Here is a 24,578-nt window from a genome sequence, read left to right on the forward strand (position 1 = left end):
GCAGAGCCACGCGTTGCTGTGTTTCCCCCAGTTATAGTTAAATTAATTGATTACATGTAGTAATCAGACCGCACCTTGCCAAGGCCAACTAAGAGATTTTGGGTCTCTTTGAGTGCTGTACAGGTGTAACTTCATATTTCTGTTCTGAAATGTTGTAAGTCACAGAATCGTAAGTTGGTTCGGGTTGGAAGGGACCTTAAAGCCTACCCAGTGCCGCCCCCTGCCCTGGGCAGGGACACCTCCCACCAGCCCAGGTTGCTCCAAGCCCCGTCCAACCTGGCCTTGAACCCCTCCAGGGATGGGGCAGCCACAGCTTCTCTGGGCAACCTGGGCCAGGGGCTCACCACCCTCACACCAAAGAATTTCTTCCTGACATCTCACCTAAATCTCCCCTCTTTCCACCTAGAACCACTCCCCCTTGTCCCATGGCTCCCCTCCCTGATCCAGAGTCCCTCCCCAGCTTTCCTGGAGCCCCTGGAGCCCTGGCCCTGATTATCCAGGATATCTGGCCTATTTCTTAATTTTTCTCACTCTGCTTCCAATTTGGATACGTACAATAATTTCCAAGTTGTCCCATTGTAAAGGCTGGTGGAATGTATTACCTTGCCATAAAAAGCTGGTTATAGGAAACATATGGTAATGAAAATACAGTTGGAGAAAAAGGGGAGGAGACAAATTTAAACAGGCTGGAAGTTGGTTCTGTAGATCTACACCCATGGGCGATTTCAGTTGGTTTGAAACATCTCTTGACTTTTGATTCATTTCCTAAGCAAGAGGATGAAAGCAAGAAAAGCATGAAATGGAGATAATATTGAAAGGCTGTTAAAAGCCTAATTTGGCCTTCCAGTCTCAAAAAGCTATTTGAGGATGGGGTGAATCTCCCGTCCTCAGGTACAGAGGAAGAAGAGCCTGGTTTTGGTGCGATGCCCGGCTTTGACACAGCTCAAGTGAGAAGAGATGAATCCCTCCCAACATCCTCCAAATGCTATGGACCAACAAGACTTGAGGGCACTCCAACCTTCCCCGAATTGCAGCCGAGGGACGTTAACGGGCAGAAAAGAGGCCACTTTGTAATGCTGTCGTCCCTGTGGCTCCTTGGGCACTGTTTTCCAACATACCGGGGCTTCCTGAGGTGGCCAGCTGGACAATGGGTTGCCAAGGGGCTGCTCCGAACGCAGAAATTCTCGCCCCACATCCAGCGACGAGGCTCCATGGGGTACCCTTTTTCCCTCCCTTTGGTGGTATTACTGGCAGAACAAGCCCTTGCTCTCTGGCGCAAGTCAGAAACCAGATGAGGGAATGTGATGAGGATGAGGAAGGCTTTGAGGGGGATCAGAGGGAAAATCCTGCTCTGGCATTTTGATTGTCTTGTCTGCTGTGCTGGAGTAAGGTATTTAATTATGTGTTTTCTGCTGACACCTGCTGGCCCTTAGCAGAAGGTTGTTGCCTTCCTGCTTAAAAGGCTTTCACAACCTCTGAAGTTATTATTATTTATAACTACCTCATGGGATGATGTCACTGTTAGAACCGGTCTTTAATCTCCAAGTATAGGTAACTGATTGTATCTCTCCCAGTACCCTTCCCATCCCCTTCTCGTTATTACCAGTTACAATTCATACGTGAGCTTGCTGTCCTAAAAATGCAAGGCCACAGCACGATCCGACGGAGTGCTTGGTGCGCTATAAACTGCTGCACGACTCAGACACATGAAATCTGCGGAAAATCCTGGAAACTTGAAGGTCTTGATTTCCTAATTTAAGGAAATTTGAGTTGGAAATAAGTAGCGCCACCGCAGCCAGCGTTATTACACGGGCATATAGCTGCAGGCTTTCCAGAGAGATCAAAATGAGGGTTCTGCTCCTAAAATGATGCCACTCACATCTACAAATGGTGAGCCACGTACTGAAATCCCTACTCATTCTTTATCCAGGGCATTACCAAGGTGCTCTGCAGATTAGGGACGTGTAAATAATCCATTACTTACAGAAATAATAGTTCTCTCACCAGTAATCCAAAATGAATTGTGTTACAGCCAATTAACTTTGATCATCCAGGAGACGGAGCCCTTCGCCACGTCGGTGTTACTGGTCTAGCTGGAGAAGTAGAGAAAAGAAGGATTTGTACCCCAAGGTGAAACGTGTATGGGATTTCTGAGGAATTTGGGCTTGTTGAGGGTCTCAGTGGAAATGGCGAAGGCACGAGGGCTCCCCTCCTGGCTGCGTTTTCCTGGGGCAGGGGCTGGCATCGCTCCCCGCGCTGTAGCTGTGTGAGGGCCATTCAGCCTTGTCTCCCAGAGCCTCTCCCACGAGCTCACGCACGCTGTGAGAATTAGCATTAGATAAGGAATTAACGTTTATATACGTTGTTCTAAGTAACATCATGTGTACGATGTTATTTCCCTGGAACAGATCCTCCAGAAAGCCCAAGATAAAAGATTATGTTCTGATGAAAGGGAGAGCAACTCGAAAGGTAAATACGAGTTTTCTGAGTTATGTGTAGGGTTCAAGAAAGCAGTTTAGAAAATTCCTGGGACCCTGTGAGAGAGCAGGAGGCGATGCAGAACGGATGCGGAGAGGGCAGCGAGGGGACACGTGAGGCACTGGGAGCACAAGGAAGGTTCAGTCCACCATGGGTTGTCTTCTCTCTCCTCCCCTTTCCTACTAAATTGCCGAACATTTATTTCAAGAGGATGGGAGACGAGGGGGACCGCAAGCCGTGGACTCTTTTACCCTTCCCATGTGATGGGAGAGACCACTACGCTGTGCCTTGGTTGCAAGAACCTTTTTTAGACAGGGAGCAACAACAGAGGGTCCGGACCTTACAGAAAAGGAGTGACTCCACCGAAATTTGATGACTTCTGAAGCCTTTCTAGTTGGCGGGGGGGTGTCGTATCCACTCTGTCTCTCTGTCAACGACAGCACAGGCGAACTATCTATATATTATATTCAGTCTGGAAAAAAGATGGCTGAGGGGGGACCTTATCAACACTTATAAATACTGAAAGGGTGGGTGTCAGGAGGATGGGGCCAGGCTCTTTTCAGTGGTGCCCGGCGACAGGACAAGGGGTAATGGGCACAAACTTGAGCATTGGAAGGTCCACCTAAACATGAGGAGGAACTTCTTTGCTGTGAGGGTGGCAGAGCACTGGAAGAGGCTTCCCAGAGAGGTGGTGGAGTCTCCATCTCTGGAGACATTCCAAACCCGCCTGGACGCGTTCCTGTGTAACCTGCTCTGGGTGACCCTGCTCTGGCAGGGGGTTGGACTAGATGATCTCCAGAGGTCCCTTCCAACCCTATGATTCTATGATTCTATGATTCTATATTAAGGTAATTTTAAGCAGTGAGACAAAGTTTGGTTAGATGAGATTCATTTGATCTTCTGCTTCTTAATGTGTCACCAGGGTGTCCGTGATTCACTGCGTGATACCACATCCTCTTCGGACTGTGCAGAAGGCATGTCCCACCCTGACCACCTTAGTGTGCCAGGGCCCTGAGCGCGCTAATTGCCCTGAGCGGGCTCATGCGGAGCCCCCACCCACACACCCTCCGCCTCTTGGCGTGGGAGCTGTGTTTAAGCCGAGGCCATTTGTTCTGGCCCTTGTTTGAGCTGCGGTAGGTGCACGGTGGACTTGGGCTTGTAGCTCTTGACATCCTGGCTGTGGACCTGCTGTGTGACAGTGGACTTACCTGAGGATCTGGACTGTGGCTGTCCCTGGTCAGTGCCACCAGACCTGCTCTGCTCCTCTCGTTTGGGTCCCATGGGGCTGTGCTGCTTGTGGTGAGCTGTCTACCCCTGCCTGCCTTGCTGTCACCTTTGATTTCTGGCTTGCTGGGCGGTGCACCCCTGCTCTTGCAGCTCCCTAACTTGCTCAGGTGTTTTGGGCTCTGAGCACAACGGAGGCTGACTTTCAACCTATGGCGCCCATAGGTTACCCTGTGGTTCAAGGCTGACCTCCAAACCCTGTAGGACCTTATGGCTACAGCGGGAGGTCACAGTGCTGCAGGTTTCTGTAGCCCTTTCAGTGGGGATTGGGAATGCGTACAAAGGTTTGGGTTTAAATGCAGCTCCTTAAATGCAATGGGTGGAGGCCCCAGATGAGGCTGGTCGGGGCACTCGGAGCTTGTTGGTGTACATTAGACCCTGACATCATGTTTGGCGGGATCTCTTGGCAGCCTTTAAATCCGTGCAGGATGTAGCATGAGTAATGAAGCAAGCTATAATTTTGCCCTGAATTAAGTCCCTCCTTCCTGTTTTCAAAGAGTGTGTCCACAGGAGGTGGTGTGGACGGTCTATCGGTTCTTTATGAAATGTTGAAGGCCATAAGCTACAGGCGGGATTTGACTTCCCCCAGAATTACTGTGGCGCTAGAAGCAGGAAATTCTCGTGATGGTTCTGTCTCTTAGGATAAATTTGCGTTGTCTGATTTACGTTGAGGGGAGTAGAGATCTGCTTGTTTCCCAAGGACGGGGTTAGGTTAAACGTCAGAGACCTGGGGACTCGCAGGAACATTCCTTATCTCCCTGCAGAGCATACGTTCTCCACACTATGCCCCTGCGTTACAACAGTCTCAGGATGACTAATTCCTCTATGTCAAAACAGGCAGAATCCCTGCCTGAGGCTCCCCTTGATCCCAAAAACATGAGACTTCGCCTTACAAAAGACTTGCTTGAAGTCTGCTGTGAACCCATGATGAGAAGCCACTGCCCCAGCTGCAGAGGGGTAGGGTGGGCGTGGGGATTGGAGGTGCTGGCAAACGTTGAGAGTGTTACGGGTGACACCCTCTGGTGATTGTCAGAGAATTCCTTTCCTCGGTCTCCTGAGGTTGATTGTAGAGTAGCTGAACCGTCTCCCTTCTGTCCCATGTTAGTTCCCCGGAACCCCATCTGCAGGTATCTGCAGGGTCAGCGTCTGGCTCTTCCTCAGCAACATTTTGTAGAATCATAGAATGGTTTGGGTTGGAAAGGACCTTAAAGATCATCTCGTTCCACCCCCTGCCCTGGGCAGGGACACCTCCCACCAGCCCAGGTTGCTCCAAGCCCCGTCCAACCTGGCCTTGGACAGCTCCAGGGATGGGGCAGCCACAGCTTCTCTGGGCAACCTGGGCCAGGGGCTCACCACCCTCACAGCAAAGGATTTCTTCCCAATATCTCATCTAAATCTCCCCTCTTTTAGTTTAAAACTGGTCCCCATCATCCTATCACTCCACTCCCTCATAAAGAGTCCCTCCCCATCTTTCCTGTAGGCCCCCTTTAGGTACTGGAAGGCTGCTATAAGGTCTCCCCGCAGCCTTCTCTTCTCCAGGCTGAACACCCCCAACTCTCTCAGCCTGTCCTCACAGCAGAGGGGCTCCAGCCCTCCGATCATCTTTGTGGCCTCCTCTGGCCGCACTCCAGCAGCTCCGTGTCCTTCCTGTGCTGAGGTCTCCAAAGCTGGACGCAGTACTCCAGGTGGGGTAATGGGACAAACAAAAACTGCATCCAGCAGCCCTCTGGCTCTGCCTATCATTCCGGGACAACTGCAGCTGGGTGTTCCCACGACCAAAAGCAAGTCAGATGATTCCCAAAGCTCAGCCAGGAGAGCGCCCGTCACCGTTACTCCTTCAACGTAGATAACGACACCTCAAATATCTGGGCACCTTTAGGGAAGGTGACAAGATGGAGGCTATTCCTGTGAGTGAGACATAGACAGAGTCCAGCACAAGAGCAAAGGGACCCAGAGGGCTACTGGATCAGGGAACAGCCCCGTGGGCATTGTGAAGCTGAGAGGACCCGACAGTGGCTGTTGCAGCCCTTCTTCAAACCTGTGTCACCCCTTCCTGAGAAGGACGCTTTGCTAGCAGAGGATTCCTGGCAAGCCTGTCCAAGGAGAAGGGTCTAGCAGCACAACTGAGCTCTTAACTTCCTGTTCACCCAAAGCTTTTTTTCCGCTTCTGCTATAAAACTTGCTTTCCCGTGGATCTTGCTGCAACCTTACTTTGCTTGAAGCACCAGCTGTCTGGGTCTGTGTGAAACCATGCCAACTGAAGCTCAGGGGGATGCTAGTAACTTCAATAAATAATATATTTAAACGCTCTGGCTTGCATCTAGAAGTGTGTAACTTGTATATAAGAGGGAATTTATAGCATGGCCTTGGCCTAGTCCATCAGAGAGAACTTGTTGCATAGCAGGCGGGACTCAGAGCTTGCGTGCTATCACCATAGTGATTCAGCCAATTATTTCAATTATTTCTTCAAAATAATCACTCAGATTGAGTGTTTCTGCTGGCGTGAGATCTTTCTGCTGACTGTCTCTTTGTAACAAGGAGTGGGCTACTAGAAAACTGTCAGGGGAAAAACCTATGACCAAGAGTCGACTTCTCACCCCCAGTGACATTCAGTTTGACTCTATTTTCCTCTACCTAGAAAAATGTGTAAAAGGACACCAAGGAGCTTTGTGGACAAAGCTTTGAAAACAACTCCTCCCGTACAGGTTTGAATGTGTCAGTGGAAAATATTTTTTTGGAGGTGAAATTGGCCTCCTGTCTGTTGGTTGCCTTGAAAGCTCTGATAAATGTGAGAACTTATTCACATGGAATACAGATACGTTTTATCTGAGAAAGGGTTTCTTAACAAGTCCTGTATAAATTCACCTTTGCTAGGCTGAGCTGAACATCACATCAACCATGAAGCTGATTTTGATCTTCAGTGCCCTCTTCGGGGCTTCCTTGTGCCTGGAAACTTTTGTTGGGTGAGTTACGCTTCTGTGGAAGACTTTTAATTTAAGGCCTTATTTTCCAGCTGTTGCTTTTCATGATCTTAACTTTACGAAATCTCCTTGGGGCACATGCTTTGCTTTTTATGACTGACTTGTCTTGTGCTTTGGTACTCCGGTATTTGAAGGAACCCCTGTCTTTAGTTTCATTTGAGTTTTCCAAGGAGAAGGGTCTAGCTTCAGGGTTGAATTCCTAAATTTATGTTCACCCAAGGCTTTGGCTTTGACTGTACCTAGGGAGCAGTCTTGAGCCCCGATCGGGAGCTGACCCTCACTGCAAAACTCAAGTGTTCGGCTTGAAAATGTAAAGTATTAAGAATAAGAAATAATATCCGTAATTTACTAAAACTCCAGGATTTGTAAAGCCGGGAGAAGCTATTTTGATCATTTAATCTGGGCTCTGGCATGACGTAGGCCGGATTCTCGTTAATTCATTCCTCGGTCACATCCAGTAGCTGTGGTTAATGAGAAGAATCCAATCCAGAAATAAAGCTTATGGTGGTAGAGAATGTGGTAAAGTGCCTTCAGTGTTGATTTAACTTGGTCTGTCAAAAGAATCTTACACCTTAATTGGCCAGAGTGAGAAACCTGGTGTTAATGAGTGTCCCTTCTCAGCAGCTGAGGCCACACCAGTAAATAAACACACACACAGCTGAGCTCATATGCCAAGTCCCTTGTTTATCCTGTCTTAAGACATGTTTTCCAATTCTGCAGTTACGCATGTCGATTTGCTCTGAGTCATCTCCATTTTTCAGTGCTGTTTGCAGCGGGTGCCAGCAGAGCAGCTGGGCCAGGTCAGGGTATGGAACTCTGTGGACTTTTATTCTGTCTCCCAACAGTAGCCAAAGGCAGATGCCTAGGGAAAGCATGAAAACAAACACACCAAATGCTTTAACCACCAAATGCCATTTGCGAACGCAGCATTAACGCGCGGCTCACTTGCAGTAATCCCCAAGCCATACAGCTAAGGAGCACATCCGTGTTTTTTGGCTATGGCATTGATCCCGGGCCACACTCCCAGTTGTTAACTCATTACGGGTTACAGATTTCCTTCAGAATCCCCCTTGGTTCTCCAGAACAGGATCAGGCTGCCCAGGGAAGTGGTTGAATCACCATCCTTGGAGGTATTTAAAAGACGCGTAGACATGGTGCTGAGGGACATGGTTTAGTGGTGGCCTGGGGAGGTTAATGGTTGGACTTGATGATCTTAAAGGTCCCTAACAACCTAGCCAATTCGATGATTCTATGATCTTCTGTCCCCCGACTGTAACATACACTTGTTTGTAGATCCTTTTGTCATTTCCTAAAAGCCTTTGGTGAAAGGGACCTCCAGAAGTCTTTAGTCCACCCTGCTGCACAGAGCAGGGCACGGAGCTGTTTCCCCTTGTAATCATGATCTACCCCTACTGAGAAGAGTTCGTCATTTTTTTGTAACTTCAAGTAGTTGTAGGCTGCAATTAGATCAGCCTGGACAAGCCCAGGTTCACCAGCCTCTCCTCGTGGTGCTGTTTGCCTGTACCTATTTTACCAAGCTGCCTGGAACATTGTGTACTTGAACAGGATAGATGTTTTTGGAGATCTAAAAACCACGTAGAGACCGTACGCTGAGATCACGTGTGTTGTACAATGTAGTCCGAGTCAATCGCTGAGGTTACCTCTATAGCTCGTGGAGTGAGGTACTTCCAGATGGTGATTCCTTCCAGCTGGAATGGTGTAAGCCACCCTCTGATGGTATCAGCTTCTGACTACACGGGGAGGATTGTCAACTGGCTTTGACTAAACTGAAGAAAGGTGAAATGAATTCCGTACTTAGTGTCCTGTTTGCTTTGTTGTATAGTGCCCCCCAAACATTTGATCATTTGCAAACTCAACCAGATTTATTTTTTTCAAGTTGTTGACAAAAAAATAACTAGTTGATGCAAGACTGATCCTTGTAAGCAATTAAAAACTCGTCCATTTGATGTCTTGTTTATGATGAAATCTCAAAAACTGCCATTTAACTAGTTACTAATCTAGTGCACGTGTAGCAGGCTGGCCCTGCAGGCTGTTGTTTGAACTCTTGGGTGACGCTACGTCAACTGCATTAAAGAAGTCTGCAATGGCTGGTAGAATGCAAGTAGCTACCCACCAGATTAATTATCTTAATAACAAGCTAGTTCCAGAGCCTTTTTTGAGACTGTTTCTGAAAACTTACTGATTTATTGCAGGCACCAGGTTCTCCGAATCAAGACAAGAAATGAGGAGGAGGTTAAGCAGTTACAGCTTTTGGAATCACTGGAACACCTTGAGGTATGTTATTACCACAGAGGCATTTTTTAACATTTCAGACTGGGGTAGGACTTAGCAGGGCAGGACTTTGCATCGCGTGTGGAAGGTTCTTACCATACTGCGGCAGCTGCCATAAATAAATTTACTGTCTCAACATTTGGTGTTATCATCTGCAAGTTGTAGTACCAGCTTGGTGTTCAGGAGTGACTGCATTTATATTTTCTTCCTGCTGGGTTTACAGTCATATTTGAATTGATCTGCTCTTAATCTTAGTATCAAAAAGCTTGTTTTTAAAGTAGAGGTACTAATGTTTTTGTACTTATCTCCCAGCGTTGTGGGAGGAATTTATTAGTTTGAGTCTACACTGTATTGAAACAGGAAAACACACTATAAAATTCTAGGTTATTACTGTTCTTATTGCCATTGGGGAGAGTTTTTATTATCACTTTCTTTAAAAATACTGATTTGAGTATTATAGAAACTAGAATTTAGGAAGGCTCTACCAAAGGAGAAATAAAAACAATGGGTTTCATATTAGCTAATACTGTGATACGGAGATTTCTTTGAACCTATTTCTGGTAAAAGGGAAAATCGTAAAACCATCGCAGAAGACTAAAATTTCCTCTTGCTTCTATGACTGAAGCTCTGAAGTCAGTGAAAATGCTGACTTTAGCCTCCCGTGGATCTTTTTATTTGTGAGTTCGTCACATTAACTGGTACAAGGTTGTGGTGAGGCCAAGCTAAAGAATGGAGTGTGGTGTAATCACAACGGGGCACGATGCGGCAGGAGTTGCTCAATTTGGGAGAAATCAGCATTTCTAAAGCTTTAGAAGACTTGTTTGCAGAATGCTTTTGCCAAACCAAATCCATTTTCCTCTCTTTTCAGCTCGATTTCTGGATAAATCCCTCCACCGCCGCCCTTCCTGTGGATGTGCGAATCCCTGCTAACAATGTCCAAGCAGTCAAAGCTTTCCTGGAATCCCATGGGATTGAGTACTCCATCCTGATCGAAGACCTGCAGGTAGGCAATGCCATTGGTGGGTGATTAGCTTTTAAATCCTGTGGGAAAAAAAAATAGTGATTCACAATCTGTCCTTGTTTATTAATTCATGGACTCTTCTATCCTCTGCTTTCCCTGAGGTCCTCCCCTTATTTTTGTAGCCTGTGGATTAATTTTTTTAAAGATGGCATGTGGATCGCTGCTGCGCTGAGAAGCTCTGACCGCTCTGCAGATGCTGTCTGAAACCGTGGAGAATAGTGACATCAATAAACTCATAGACTCCATGGGGCTCTTCTTCTAACCCCTGAGGAATTTTGTGTGGTCCTTTGGCCTCAGATGTTTGGGAATCCCCGCACTGAAGTTACTTATAATTCAGTAAACTGTGTTAAGAGCAGCTCTGGATCATAATCTGAAAGAAACGTACCCCACCATGTGAGAAAAAACTCACCCCCTTGGGCACTAATCTGTCATTTCTCCATGAGCAGTAATCCCAAAATGGCACCTAAAATAGCATTAACTCAACACAAATGCTGGCTTCCCCCCCCCCCAAGCTTTCCAATGCTATTCTTGTTCATCTTAACAAGAATTTAAAAATTAAAGCAATTAAAGAATTTAAAGATTAAAGCAAGAACACTGATGTTCTTGCCTGCTTCGCCACAGGTACGTTCAGCAGAAACACGTGTTTCTGCTGTGGGCAGCTTGGGGCTGGAGCCGGTGTGCGATGCCATCAGGTCGTTATTTGAGATAAACGTTTGGTCAGAAATTTGCGAATTAAGCAGGTGTTTTTCTTAACATTTGAATGGCTTCTTTTAGGTTGTTCTAGATAAAGAAAAGGAAGATATGGCCTACGGTCAACAAAGGGAGCGCAGCAGCAACAGCTTCAACTACGGAGTTTACCACACTCTAGATTCCGTGAGTACCTCAGCTTTGGGGGAAGAAGATTCTTTTTTCTGGCCTTTTTTCATGCTGTCTTCAATCGAGCATCCTATATTAGGATCTAAAATGTCTTTCCAGCTTCTTTTGGCATGTGGTTTTGTTTTTAACTGGATTAATTTTGTGGACAGCACCACGAGCCAGTGCTTTCCCCATTGGAGTGTTGGAACAGACAAGTGTTGATCATATTCTTTCATAAACTCTTCTGCAGAGTTCTGGCAAAACCTTCCTCCTGAGCCTCAAAAGAGATTGAGAAATAAATGAATCTCGAAATAGGGAAATATAGGAAGGCGATAGCCATCAAGCAGAGCAGAGGGTCAGGTATTTTTTACTACCGGAAGCTCTTAAAGAGGGTTTTGAACTTATTCCTGAAATAAGTACATCTCGATGATATAGCAGTGCTTTCTTCTACTTTGTGACGGGAAGAAGAGCACTGACCACACTGACATGAGATGGGGCTTTGGAGAGGTCGTAGTAATGAAGGCAAAAGGAGAGAAAAGTAGATTTCGTTGTGTCCTACAATTGTTCTGGGCAGTACCATACATAAATGTAATGTAAATGTCATCATGTCTCTTCACTTCAGATTTATGCGGAACTGGATCATCTTGCATCTGAGTACAGCAACATTGTCAGCAAGCTCCAGATCGGGCAATCCTATGAAAAGCGGCCTTTGTATGTGCTGAAGGTATGACATGTATCACAGAATGTGTGCATACGTATGTGTGTGCATCTGCTAATATACATGTGTATTATGGATACAGCACAATTCAGTCCGAAGCATCCCAGTCTATACAGGATGTTTTTGACTAAAAGGTGTCAGTGAGAGTTTTAAAACTTTCTGTTTTGTTTGACAGTTCAGCACGGGAGGAAGGAACCGTCCTGCAATCTGGCTGGATGCCGGGATCCATTCCCGAGAGTGGGTTACTCAAGCGAGCGCGATATGGATAGCTAAAAAGGTCACTTCAGCAGTGATGGATTTTTCTTTTATCTTGGGAATGCCTTTGACTATTTAAAAGCGTATCACACCTGCATGTGTTTAGCCAGCTCTGCTCACTCTCCTTCACCCCCCTTAAAACACAGCCGACTCCAGAGAGGATATGGCAGCTGCTTAGACAAAGAATTGAAAAATGCTGTGTATTGTTAGAGCAGCTGGGGGAAGTTTAGGTAGACAAAACGTAGGAGCTCAGGTGAAATTTTTGAGGACTGCATGGCTGGTAGTTAAACCAATAACCAAGGACTTTTTGAAGATGAGTTTGTTGCTTCGGTCGGCAGACACTGAGGAACACCGTGTTGTTGGTTACCTTCCACAAAAGGGCAAAAGCTTCCAGCTCGATATAAATGAGCATTTAAGTTGCGCTGAAAATGACTAAGCCACCAGAGAAGTGCAGCACAGTTGTGTATTCCCAGCCTGGGTAATCCGTCTCAATCTTGGAGACAGCCTCGGCCCATTCTCAGGGACAGAGAGGAGAAAATTTTTTTGCCCTCTTCCATTAACTTCCTGTCCTCAGAGTAAAATAGTAAACGAGATTCATTGCTCTCTCCAAGCTCCAAGTCTGACGAGGAACAGTTATGGCCAGCGGATAATTAACGTTTCTTGTTTGCCCGCCCCAAAAGCCAGATTTGCCTCTGTACATAGCTGTTAGAGCGTAAGCATGCAGGAAAGAAATACGCCAATAATCACGGTGTGTCATATTGTCTCTGCGTAGATTGCCTCCGACTATGGGAACGATCCATCCGTCACCTCTCTGCTGAACAAAATGGACATTTTCCTGCTGACAGTCTCAAACCCCGATGGATACGTATTCACTCACACCACAGTGAGTAAGCAAGCTGGGTGTCTAAGCTGATTTAGAAAGCCATCACGGTCTTCCGAGCGAACAATAAATGCGAGGGAAGTAGACTCTGAAAGTCCATTTCTTAATGCTGTAAGAAGGAGTTACAAAAGATTTGGGCAGCCAAAGATACTAATTACTTGTCTAACCCATCTTAGCCCTCTGTAAATTCCCCAGCCCTTCGATTTTTGTCCGTTGGCCCATCTTGGTGGTCAGCCCATCAGGAACAATCTTAGGCTCGTGCCTAGGATCGCTTCCTGGTGAATGGCAACTATTTCTGGGTAGCGGTTTTAGTTTGAGGACGGAGATTTGCTCCGTTTTGAAGCCGTAGTGTTTCTTTGTTTTTAGAACCGCATGTGGCGGAAGACCCGCTCCAAGAATCCAGGCAGTGTGTGTGTTGGAGTTGATCCAAACAGGAACTGGGATGCAGGTTTTGGAGGTAGGAATAAAGTTTCTGGATTCTGGCTGTCACTAAGGAGAAAGTTCCCATAGCTCCCATAGGAGCAGCAATTGCCTTATTATAAGGGATCCGGAAAGAAAATGGTCAAATAGGATGGCAGCTGTCTTTTATAAAGATAATTTTGCATTGATTAATTGCCAGTGAGCACAAGATGAAGGCAGTAATCTGTATCATCTGGAAGTACGTCCCTTGAGTATTCATGCTCTGTCGCTCTGGTTTGAGCATTTATCAGGATTTAAGGCCTTGCCCTTGGCTGAAGACCTGTGCTTGGGAAAGCCCGGCTTTGTGTGGGTCTGCTTTGACCTTTCATGAATGTCAGCTCTTACAGGTCTGCCTTTGTTCCCTCCTTACACCGACAGGTCCTGGAGCCAGTAGTAATCCCTGTTCTGACTCCTACCGTGGGCCCAGTGCCAACTCAGAGGTGGAAGTTAGATCTGTTGTCAACTTTATTAAGAATCACGGAAACATCCGGGCCTTCCTCACCCTCCACAGTTACTCTCAGCTCCTGATGTACCCCTATGGCTACAAATGCACTCAACCGGCAGACTACGCCGAGCTGGTGAGACATAATGACTTGGCTTTGGCTTCCTCTCTTCTGTCCAGCTGGCTTTCTGTCCTCAAGCATTGCTGTGAGATATCAGGATAAAAACAAGAGGCTGAACTCCGCCGTCCATAACAGTAACCATCTGTGAGAGCGAGCAAAAACCCGGTGCAACGCAATGTCTTTAAAAGAGAAGTCTTGGTCATATGCAAACACGTGCCATCCCCACCCATTCTCAGCCCTCTCTGCTCATCCACGTCTCCTCCTCTCTGCTTTAACGACAGCATCACAGCTGTAACAATATCTTTGAGGCGATATGGCTCTCGCAATCATAAGTCAAATGAAAAGACCCCTGGAGGCCTCCAGTCTAAGCCCCTGCTGAAAACAGGCAGGCTTTGGAGTCAGAGCCAATTTCAAGGTTGGGTTGCGTCGCTCAGGGCCTTGCCCAGCTGAGTTTTGCTTAATGGTTTTGATTTGTTTTGATATTTCTAAAGACGAATTCCACAGCTTCTTCAAGCTCGTCCCAAAGTTTCCCCACTGTCATGGGAATTTTCTTGTTTCCCTAATACCTAAATGCAATTTTCCCTTGTGGCGATTTGTTTGTTGCCAGTCGTCCTTTTGCCCTACTCCAAGAAGAACCTGGCTCTGTGTTCTCTGCAACCACCCGTTACGTGGTTGAAGTGATGTTATGGTTTGAGAAAACCCATAACAATTTATTGTCGTTTAGGATAATTGTAATTATTCTATCACCCGATGACCCCTCCCCACCCAGAAAGGGGAATCGGGGAAAGCAAGGAAACACAAGGGTTGAAATATAAATGGGTTTAATAGGATAAGACTAAATAATTAACAATAATACTAAGAACCAGTATTAATCCCGATACTAATGTAAGATATACAAGAATTATGCTCTGCCAATTCTATCAGTAGGAAGCTGTGCGCTCCCAGCAGTGGACAGTAAATGTCCGACACTGCGAGCACAATGGCTTCGGGAGGAAGGGAAGGGCTCGGGGGTCCAGCACCGGGGCAAGGAGTTTCTCTGGACTGCCGCCATCAAGGGAGAGAGAAACTACGCAGCAAACTTTCTAATTGATACAGAATGTGACGTTCATGGTATGAAATAACCCTGTTGGCCAGCCTGGGTCAAATGCCCGGGCCTCGCTCCTTCTCATCCCTGCACCTGGCGAGGCTTGAAAACACTGAGGCCTTGAATCCCACAGAGCCAAGCTGGCTATAAAGTAAATATTTTCACAAATTCAGACACTAGAGTCTTCCAAAAATGGAGTTTTACCCAGCATTAGAAGAGAAATTACTCCTGTGTCGGTCAACTCAGGACAAGCGAGCGCAAAGCTGATCACTCAGTACTGGGAGATCTCCCACTGCCTTGGGATTTTCCAGTATCTCTGGAACCTTTTCGTGACAGGTCGGTTGGTGAGATGAAACACTGGATGATCGGATGTAGAACCTGCTGTCCATTTAATTCACCCACAATAACACCTCCCCCAAAAATACTGTGGAAGCTGTGGGCGCTGTCACTAGTATGGGTGATTAAGAAACGGATTGATTTGGCGCTAGTTTATTGGGGGCGGATGTGAAAGATTGGAGATCGTGCGAAAGGTTGTGGAGATTTCCCTGAGCATGGTTCAGGTTGGCGAAATCTTCACGTTTGATCTCATTAAGCGTGGCTGCTTTCTGACTCGTCCTTCCTCTCCTCCTCTCCAGGATGCCTTGGGAAGAGCTGCCGCCAGTTCCCTCCGGTCCCTGTACGGCACCACCTTTACAGTGGGGAGCATTTGCACTACAATCTGTGAGTGTTTTGCTAGTTTGAGCTTTTACGGGCTGTCCCAGGGCGACCGCCTCTGCCCCCCCCGCCAAGGTTTCTCCCTCTTGCCAGCAGTGATGCTTCTGGAGAGCGACACCGCCAGTCAAACATCGGGCCTGAGCACAAATACATACTAATACTCACAAATACACAAAGTAGGGCAGCAGAACTCAAACGAACCCTCTGCTCACCCCTCTCTTCGCTCTTTCTCTGTCAGACCAAGCCAGCGGAGGCAGCATTGACTGGAGCTACGATTACGGCATCAAATACTCTTTCGCCTTTGAGCTGCGAGACACGGGTCGCTACGGTTTCGTCCTGCCAGCCAGCCAAATTATCCCCACTGCAGAGGAGACCTGGCTGGGTCTGAAAAAAATCATGGAGCACGTGCGAGACAACCCGTACTAAAAGCTGGGGTGGGAACGGGCTGTCTGCGGCAGCGAGCTCGTAAACCCTCTTCCCTCATGCGCTTGCGACAGCTGTGATGATGTGGCACCTGGCTGAATAAAACCCCTGTGTGCATTCCTCCTACAGCAACGCGTGTCTGTCTGCCTGTAAAAAGCTTTTAACGCTTGTCTTGTTCACTGCAACTCTGTGCGCGTGGTAGAACCCCTTAGAAGATTTTAGGACACGGTTGTGGTCCGCCTCGGTGAGACACGGTAGGAACAGCGATAAGAGGGTGGAAGGTGTGCTGGGAAAGGAGGTGATGCTCGTCCCCGAGCTGCAAACTGTCCTGCCTGGTGCCCTCTGCAGCTCCATCTCTATTAGTAAATGTGAAATGTGTTTGCTCGCAGCGACCCGAGCCCTTAGCGGTGCGTTGGGACCTCTGCAAACCTCCCTGCCCTCGCAGCAGCCCCCTCCTCACAACCAGCCCTGTCCCCAGGGCAGAAACTGCCTCCCGGCGGCGGGGTGAGGGCGCGGGTTTTCTAAAGTATTTCTGAAATTTGTGGATTGAAAGTGGTGTGAGCTCTTCAGAGCTGCTGAAACACTTGAATGACAAACTGGATCACCGAGAAAGTTAGTTGCTCCATTCCTGGAGCGCAACTACAGCTGGGGGGGATTACCTGAGCCTGCCTTATCGTCCGCTCCAGTAGCGTCCAGTGGCTGTTTAGAGGGAATAGGGAAGAATTCGGTTTTTTGTGCAAAACGACTCCGTGGTGTTGCTCTTGTAAACCTGGGAGCTGCAGCAGCTCTCGCTTCTGGGGACAGAATGGGCTCGTGTGGAGGGCCTGATGTCAAGCAGCATAATCCAGGCTGTGAGACTAATTAAAGGAATTTAATTTCCTTTATCGAGCCTCAGGACACTGCCGGGCTGGTGGGAGGGGGGGGGGGTCTCCTGGCCTCATGTCCCCATATATTTGTCCTGCCCCTTTTCTCCCTCCCAGATTTGCCCAGCGGGGCGCAGTTGGAGGGTGGAGGTGGGAGGATGCCTGCTCTCACCCAGCACGGCCGGTCCGACGGTCCCTCAAGAGCCCCACTCTCTCGTTCTGTTGTTCACCCACCTAATTTCTTGGGGATTAAGAGCAAACAGCTCAGGGCCGTGAAGGATCGGAGATCAGCAATCCTTGCTGCTGCCGCAGAGGTTATCGAGTCTAACAGGTTTATCTCCGTGCCCTGTGATCCCGGGGGTTGGCAGGAGAGCGAACACACCTGACGGAGCGGGTGAAATGCCAGTTCAGACTCAAAGGGCACGCGGCTCTCGGCAGGGAGAAGGAGGCGAAGGTGCAGCTGAGGCATCGGGAAGCACCGCGTGGGTTTGGTTTTGGGTTAATAGCAGCTGTTTTGGAAAGCAAACATGAGCACGGGGCAGCCGGTGCTCCCTGCACGTATCTCTGTCCCCTCTGCTCGTGGCCATGGCTGGTGGCCACCTGCTTCCCAAACTGACCCACCCTTCCAGAATCCTGTCCTTCATCCAGCCATAAAAACGCCGCTGGTAAAACCCTGCTGAGGGGGATGGCCCAGGGTACACGGTTGGTTCTTGGACACAGACGATCTGCCACCGGTGTGGGGACCTCGTGGCAGGCAGTGGGCAGGAGCTGCAGAGCCTGAGGAGCCTCAGCCAGGGTTGTAGACCTGTGGCCTCGCCCTGCCTTTGAAGCTCATTCCAACTGTCCAGGTCTTGAGGCCACCAGGCCCCTCTTCTTGCAAGTGCATGGCTTGATGGCAGCTGCATCCAGTTTTTGGACACTTGACACCAAAGAGACCTGGGGCAAGACCAATGGAGGCCACCAAGAGGAACAGCAGGATGTGTCCCATCATGGGATGATGAGGGAGAAGGGCTGGTTTGGCCTGGAGATGAGACAGCTTTGGGGTGGGGTGACCTAATGGGGACCCTCCCATCCCTACGAAGAGGTTATTGAGAAACTGGAGCCAAGGTCTTCACCACAAAGCGTGATGGGAGAGACAATGGCGTCACCTGAAACAAGAGAGAGACAGGCTGGACACAGGAAAATGCTTTTCCACCAGGAGGACAGTCCAGCAGTGGGACACATCGCCCAGAGGGGCTGCCCAGGGACTCCAAGACACAACATGGGGGTCCTGGTCTGCCCCCAGAGCTGACCTTGCTTCGTCCAGGAGGTCCGATACAGACCTTCTGTGACCCACCCCAACTACCCTGTGATCCTGCCTCAATGAGGACCTGCCCCCTGGCCCCACCAGCCAGGACAAGCTCACCGATGTCACCGGTTCCACATTATGAAGCTGTAACGGAGCCCCAGCCTTGACACCTTCCCTGCCACACACCCTGCCGTGGGCACAACCAGAAAGATTACCTGGTTTTAGTGGGAAAAACCACGGATAGAAGATGTCTGCTAAAATACTGAGGGAGGTGGTGTCTGCCAGCCTGGGAACCCGGCCCGGCAACCCGGAGCATCCTTGACGAGAGCAGGTGGGAGCTCAGGGGCATCGTAGATAAGGGCACAACAAAGACGCTGCTATAACCTGGGGAACAAAGACGCTGCTATAACCCACGGAACAAAGGAACCACTATAACCAACTGACCTCCTAAGACAGCAGAAATCAGCAACGGCTGCTCCCGGAGCTGCTGTCCTGCACCTACTCATGCATCTACACTAAAGACATAAAAATAACTCACTTTCCACCCAAAACCGAGCCCCTGTTTCTCTCTCTCTGAGCATAACCCCCAGGTGAAGGTCCCTGTGCGACCCCTGGGATCCTCGCCGGGGACGCCTGGCTCCGGTCTCCGTGACGCCCATCGTCTTTGAAGTGAGACTTCATCCATCGACAACTGGCCCCACTCCCGGGAGCGGTTTGGGGAACGGCACCGGTAATGATTTGAAAGATATAGTTTGAATTTTAGATACGATAGATAGGTGTGCATGTAAGTAATTAGTCATAAAAATATATACGTATATATACTTGCTTCTCTGCTGGTAATTTTGCAGCAATTTGTAATATACACTTGCTAATCATAATTAACTTACTAAGAGTAACCTGTAATAAAGAAATTAATGGAAACAAAGCGCCGTGTCCTTGTGTATTACAGGGTCCTACGACCCCACCGTCACCACCGTCCCCCGCCCGTGGGTTGGGTGATGACGGTGACCGTGACACCTACTCACGTCGAGCTGGGTGCGTGGGTGCGCATCCTCCTCAGCGCCGAGGAAGACGTTATCAGATCCTCCCTAATTTGGCTGCTCTTTCCTTGACTTCGCCAAATAAAGCAAACATTTGGGCTGGCGGGAGCCGTTCCCGGCTAATCTGTTTGTCGCTGCCGGCTCCGCAGGAACAGCAGATGTGGCCTTGGTGAGAAGGTCCACGAGTGCCCCCGGAGCACTATAGCGGGGGGCTGTATATACCCTTGGAGGAGGGGGGAGCACCCTGAGGCTCCTCTGCATCCACTCACCATGAAGATCCTCCTGGTTTTCGCCGCTCTCGTGGCAGCCGCCGGCAGCGAGCGGCTTTTCGTGGGGTGAGTCCTGCCGAAAGCAGGGGGTGGTGGGGCACCCTGGGTGGGGACGGGGATGGGGACTGGGGTGAGAGGTGTCCGGCCCCGTCTGCCCTCCTTTGGGGGTCAGTGAGAAGGGCCACATCCCAAAGGAGGGAAATCTGGCAGCTTTTGCCACATGGACGCCAGGAGAGATGGGGTTTCACCCCAGCTTTGGAGGGAGGTTTTGAGCACCTTCCTGGCTACTGCGGAGGGTAGAAATTAGGGGATGCCGAATCCTGGGAGCATCACCCTGAGCTTTGCCAAGGGAAGGACTGAACTGGGAGGGAGAAACCTTGCTGCTGGGGAAGGGAGAGCGGTTCCTTCTCTGCTGGGGGCCAGAGCCATCCCCAGGGGAACCCAGCTGGGCTGGAGCAGAGGCTCTGTTAGAAAATGTCTATATGTTTGATATTTACTAACATTTTGGGAGCTCTCATGATCAAAGGAAGGACGGAGACCACCACGGGCTCTCTGGCACTTGCTCTTTTTCCCATCACGGCTGTTCTGAACCTGCATTTTTCACTCTCAACACCAAACCTCCAACAACTGATGCACTTTCCAACCCACCGAGCTGGTGTAGACCTTTCGCAGCCTCCACCCTGATGGCTCCACGTCAGCGCTGGAGGCTCAGCTCCTTCCCCCCCACGTCCCCTGATGCCTGCCGTATGCTCTGATGGCTGTGCCTCCCTGCAGGGACCAGGTCCTGCGCATCACAGCCAGGGACGAGGAGCAGATCGCCCTGCTCAGGGTGCTGGGCGAGCGGGCAGAGCTGCAGGTGAGCTGCGACGGGGCCCCGAGCGTCCCCCGGCGTAAAACAGAGACACTGGTGACACCTAGGGCTCCCTCCTCCTTTCGACCTCACATCCAATTTTCCTTCCCATTTTGCACACGTGTCACTTATAACGATGTAAATATAATATTTAGCTTGGGGCACCGTGAGCCCTCCTGTTTCAGGTGAAGCGGGAACACCCCGTCCACTGCAGCATCGCTGTTCCCAGGCTGAGTATTCAGCCCTAAAATGTCATTGCATTTATTCCCTTTTTGGCTTGAATTCCGATGTGACTCTGCTCCCGCTGCGTTTTCCCCTGGTTGCTTCGGTGGGGGGTGAATCCCAGCGAACAACTTAAGCTGTGGGAGCAGCAGGAGAGAGGTGGGTGATGGGCAACAGCATCTGCACCGCCAAGCTGATGTAAGGAGATACGTCCATCGAATCAAAGAGCAAAACCAGCACACAGCGACCCCGGTGTCTCACCGTGTCTGCTCAAATCACTAATACTCATCATTCAAAGGGACCTTTGCAGCCAACAGGCAACGTGGGCTGAAAGATGTTTCTGTAGAAGGTCCGTTGAGTGAGGCAAAGGGACCTTGACCCATCTTGGTACCCATGCGTGTCCCAAAACTTGTCCTAAAACCTTTTTAAATCCTTCAATGGAAACTCCTATGAGACCCCTTTTGGTGCCGGGGAGCTCAGCAGATGAGCACCAGCATGGGATGGAGCTGAGCTCTCTGCTCTCCTCTACACCAGGTTGACTTTTGGCGTGACCCCACCAGCCCTGACCACCCAGCCGACCTCCGGGTGCCCTTCCCCAGCCTCCATGCGGTCAAGATCTTCTTGGAGTCCCATAGCATTTCCTACAGCATCATGATCGAGGACGTGCAGGTAAGGGCTGTGGCGGGGAGCAACATGAACTCGCAAGGCTCGGTCCCAACAGAAGCCCCAAAAAGTTGGAAACCATGAGATGGAAGAAAAAAACCCAATCCCTTCTTCCTTCCAGCCTGTGGGTGTTTGGGTTTTTTTCTCCTCCTAAACAGGAATTATTGGATGAGGAAAAGAAAAACATGACGAAGTCCAGGAGGACAGAGAGAAGCACCAGCACCTTCGATTTTGCCTCCTACCACACGATAGAGGAGGTACTTTGGCTCTGCAGAGCATTTGCTTTGTCTTGCTGGGGTTGACCCTCAGCCCATGCCATGGTTGCATCCATGTGGTGATGTTTGTGATGGCAGCGAGACCCTCCCCAGGACACATCTCTCCTCCTTGGGTGGAGGTTTTAGCTGAGCTGGGAGACCAGGCATCCCTCTACATGCAGCGTGGCCTCTCCTGGCATCTCCCCACCTTGCTAGAAGACACCTTCAACTTCATTTTGGGGGTCAAACCCTGTGCTTGGTGACCAGTGGGTGGCTGATGAAGGCTGTGATGGTGTTGGGGCATCTTGGAGCTTTTTTCCCCTCGCTGTTCATTCTGCTTTTGCAAAAACCTTCGCTGTGTGCACATCCCTGCTTGCACAGGGGTCCAAGCACCTGGTCTTCTGCGGGGAAGCACCAGATCTTCTCCAGGGAAGCGCTGCATGATGCATCTGGTGCTGGATACCCTGAAAACCCAAAGGAAAGCCAGAGCGAGCCTCGTCACCCAGCAACTCCTCCTTTCAGATCTACGACTGGATGGACGTGTTGGTGGATGATCATCCCAACCTCATTAGCAAGATCGAGATCGGGCAGAGCTACGAGAACAGATCCCTGTACGTGCTGAAGGTGAGTACGGGGGGGCAACCTCACCTTGCCCAGCCCTGGGAGGGTGCGGGGCTGAACCCCCCCCTCTCTCTGCAGTTCAGCACCGGGGGATCAAATCGGCCGGCCATCTGGCTGGACACTGGCATCCACTCGCGGGAATGGATCACCCAAGCCACCGGTGTCTGGACGGCCAACAAGGTGACCGTGTGCCCTGGGACATGAGACCCCAATTCTTACCCCAGCCCTTTTTTAACACCTCCCTGCGGTGCCACTCGGTCGTATCCCTCATTCCCGAGGGCCACCGAGGCACCTCCCACTCCTCTCCCCGTGCAGATCGCTGAGGAGTATGGCCAGGACCCCTCTGTGACCGCCATCCTGGACAGCATGGACATCTTCTTTGAGATCATCGCCAACCCTGATGGCTTTGTCTTCACCCACAGCTCCGTGAGCGCAGGGACGCTGCGGGGGGGAACTTCTGGAGCTTGGCTCTGGCAGCCATGTCTGGTCATGGTTTTTGGGTGGGGAGGGATGGTCCTTCATGCATGGGATGGTGGAGGAGGTTTCCAGCCATCCCTGGAGATGCTTGGGCAGGAGGGCATCGTCTGTCCCCCATGGCGGGGGGATTCACATCCCTGTGACACTCTCGCCCCCATCTGCTCCTAGAACCGCCTGTGGCGCAAGACAAGGTCCGTCAACGCCGGCTCTGATTGCATCGGTGTAGACCCCAACCGAAACTGGGATGCAGGCTTTGGAGGTGAGAGCCAGGCCACCAGGTCCCCATGTTGGGCACCGCTTGTGCCTCAAGCATGAAGGTTATTGCTAGAGAGGAGAGACCTGGGGGACACAGACCCTTCCCCAGGGCAGCCCCCCCGCATGGTGCCTCCTCCGTCTTGCCCCAGGCTCCGGCTCCAGCAGCGATCCCTGCTCCGACCTCTACCGCGGCCCCTATGCCCACTCTGAGCGCGAAGTGAAAGCCGTCGTGGACTTCATCCAAGGCCATGGGAACGTGAAATCGGTCATCTCCATCCACAGCTACTCCCAGATGCTGCTTTTCCCCTACGGCTACAAGAGAGGTCCTGCAGCCCATCACCAGGAACTGGTGAGATGGCCCCAAAACGTAGACATGGGGCTGGAACCGCCAGCCTTGCTGGAAGAGTCCGGTCGGATCATTGCAGGACTCTCCCTTCTCTCGTTAGATGCAACCTGCACACTGAAGCTCATCACTTGGTTCTCAGAGGGAGGACGATTGCAAGATGTCTGTCAAAAATTGAGGGTGTTTTGGGGAAAAGCAAGACCAGAGGGGGTGGGAAATGATGCTGGGCTCTAGATCCCTCTGCCCCGGGGTTTCTGCTGCCCCAAGGTCTTGGTCCACCAGGTCTCATCACTTTTCATTCACTTGCAGAATGAGTTGGCTAAAAAGGCGGTGAGCGACTTGGCTGCCATGTATGGGACGAAATACTCCTACGGCAGCATCGCAAACACCATCTGTAAGTGTCCCTTCTCCTTCCTGCGGCATCGTGTCCACCACGAACACTCAGCGTTGGGATCACATCTCCCCTCTTCTCCCCGCAGACTTGGCAGACGGCACCACCGTCGACTGGACCTATGACAATGGGGTGAAATATTCCTTCACCTTCGAGCTGAGGGACACGGGACGCTACGGCTTCCTCCTGCCCAGCACCCAGATCATCCCCACCGCTACCGAGACCTGGCCGGCACTACTGGACATCATGGTCCACGTCCTGGAGAATCCATACTGAGCCTGGTGACTGCCACGGTGTCCCCTCATCTCAATAAATAATCCTGGAGACCGTTGACAGTTTAAGGCTGGCACCTTTATTTTTTTCACGCTAGACTTCCAAAAAATGATGAAAAAGGATTCCCAGCCCTGGAGGTGTTTAATCCCCGCTTGTGGCTTTGGCCCTACAAGTCCCCATCCTTTGGGGACAACAGCCCTGAAGGACCTGGGAGGGAATGGATGTTTTTTTGGGCAACAAACCCCAGATTTTTGGGGTTTTGCGCAGTGTTGCTCCATTGTCCCTTCCCTTGGGGCTGGGAGGGGGGACACTGGGCACCCTCAGGTCCATCGCTGGGTGCAAAGTGCTTTCAGGCATTTGCTATTTTATTTTTTTCCACCTGTGATGACCATCACCCGCTCTGACCTCTGTCCTGCGCCAAACTTTAAACCAATTTCCTCACCACCACCCCCTGAAACGGGGCCACAGTTTAGGTCCCCAGCTTGCTGGACCCCCTCCCCCCCACCCCATGCCAAAATCCACATCTCGCGCTTTCTTTACCCAATTTTGCCCTTTTCCTCCCCGCGGCTCTGAGCCTCAGCCGTGGGTGGTGGGATTTTGGCAACTCCCCGCCTTTTGCCCCGCTGGCAGGTGACTCACCGACGGCCCTGGCCGGTTCCCGGGACGGGTTTGGCTGGGATCGGGAATGCGGCAGAGGGGGGACGGCGGGAGTGCGGTGCCCAACCTTGGCCGGAGCCAGCTGGAGCCTTCCCACGGCCGTGG

The 24,578-nt window shown here is 50.2% G+C and overlaps 2 protein-coding genes across 3 annotated transcripts; both read left to right on the top strand.

Moving 5' to 3' along the window:
- Positions 1-2,430: 2,430 nt before the first annotated feature.
- On the top strand, positions 2,431-16,010 carry LOC141737662 (carboxypeptidase A2-like). 2 transcript variants are annotated; one of them, XM_074572601.1, is made up of 12 exons: positions 2,431-2,469; positions 6,637-6,725; positions 8,957-9,038; positions 9,904-10,038; positions 10,831-10,929; positions 11,534-11,635; positions 11,805-11,906; positions 12,657-12,767; positions 13,131-13,221; positions 13,602-13,801; positions 15,506-15,590; positions 15,823-16,010. In XM_074572601.1, exons 1-12 carry the CDS (start codon positions 2,446-2,448, stop codon positions 16,008-16,010), a joined length of 1,308 nt encoding a protein of 435 aa, XP_074428702.1. In that variant the 5' UTR covers positions 2,431-2,445. The 2 variants fall into 2 exon arrangements, with proteins under 2 accessions (XP_074428702.1, XP_074428701.1); XM_074572600.1 differs by lacking the exon at positions 2,431-2,469 and adding an exon at positions 3,649-3,777.
- Positions 16,011-19,450: 3,440 nt separating this feature from the next.
- Positions 19,451-23,819, top strand: LOC141737663 (carboxypeptidase A1-like). Its single transcript, XM_074572602.1, has 11 exons — positions 19,451-19,533; positions 20,242-20,323; positions 21,074-21,208; positions 21,361-21,459; positions 21,979-22,080; positions 22,156-22,257; positions 22,393-22,503; positions 22,723-22,813; positions 22,959-23,158; positions 23,462-23,546; positions 23,632-23,819. Exons 1-11 carry the CDS (start codon positions 19,469-19,471, stop codon positions 23,817-23,819), a joined length of 1,260 nt encoding a protein of 419 aa, XP_074428703.1. The 5' UTR covers positions 19,451-19,468.
- The last annotated feature ends 759 nt before the right edge of the window (positions 23,820-24,578 follow it).

This window comes from Larus michahellis, chromosome 1 (assembly GCF_964199755.1).
Source record: "Larus michahellis chromosome 1, bLarMic1.1, whole genome shotgun sequence".
NCBI lineage: Eukaryota > Metazoa > Chordata > Aves > Charadriiformes > Laridae > Larus > Larus michahellis.

Excerpts from the sequence above, each read along its gene's own strand:
- LOC141737663 (XM_074572602.1), top strand. The coding sequence starts at position 19,469 with ATGAAGATCCTCCTGGTTTTCGCCGCTCTCGTGGCAGCCGCCGGCAGC. Across the intron at positions 21,209-21,360 it reads TCATGATCGAGGACGTGCAG|GAATTATTGGATGAGGAAAA; the intron begins GTAAGGGCTGTG and ends CCTCCTAAACAG. Across the intron at positions 22,081-22,155 it reads GATCCCTGTACGTGCTGAAG|TTCAGCACCGGGGGATCAAA; the intron begins GTGAGTACGGGG and ends CTCTCTCTGCAG.
- LOC141737662 (XM_074572601.1), top strand. The coding sequence starts at position 2,446 with ATGAAAGGGAGAGCAACTCGAAAG. Across the intron at positions 10,930-11,533 it reads TTTACCACACTCTAGATTCC|ATTTATGCGGAACTGGATCA; the intron begins GTGAGTACCTCA and ends TCTTCACTTCAG. Across the intron at positions 12,768-13,130 it reads ACGTATTCACTCACACCACA|AACCGCATGTGGCGGAAGAC; the intron begins GTGAGTAAGCAA and ends CTTTGTTTTTAG.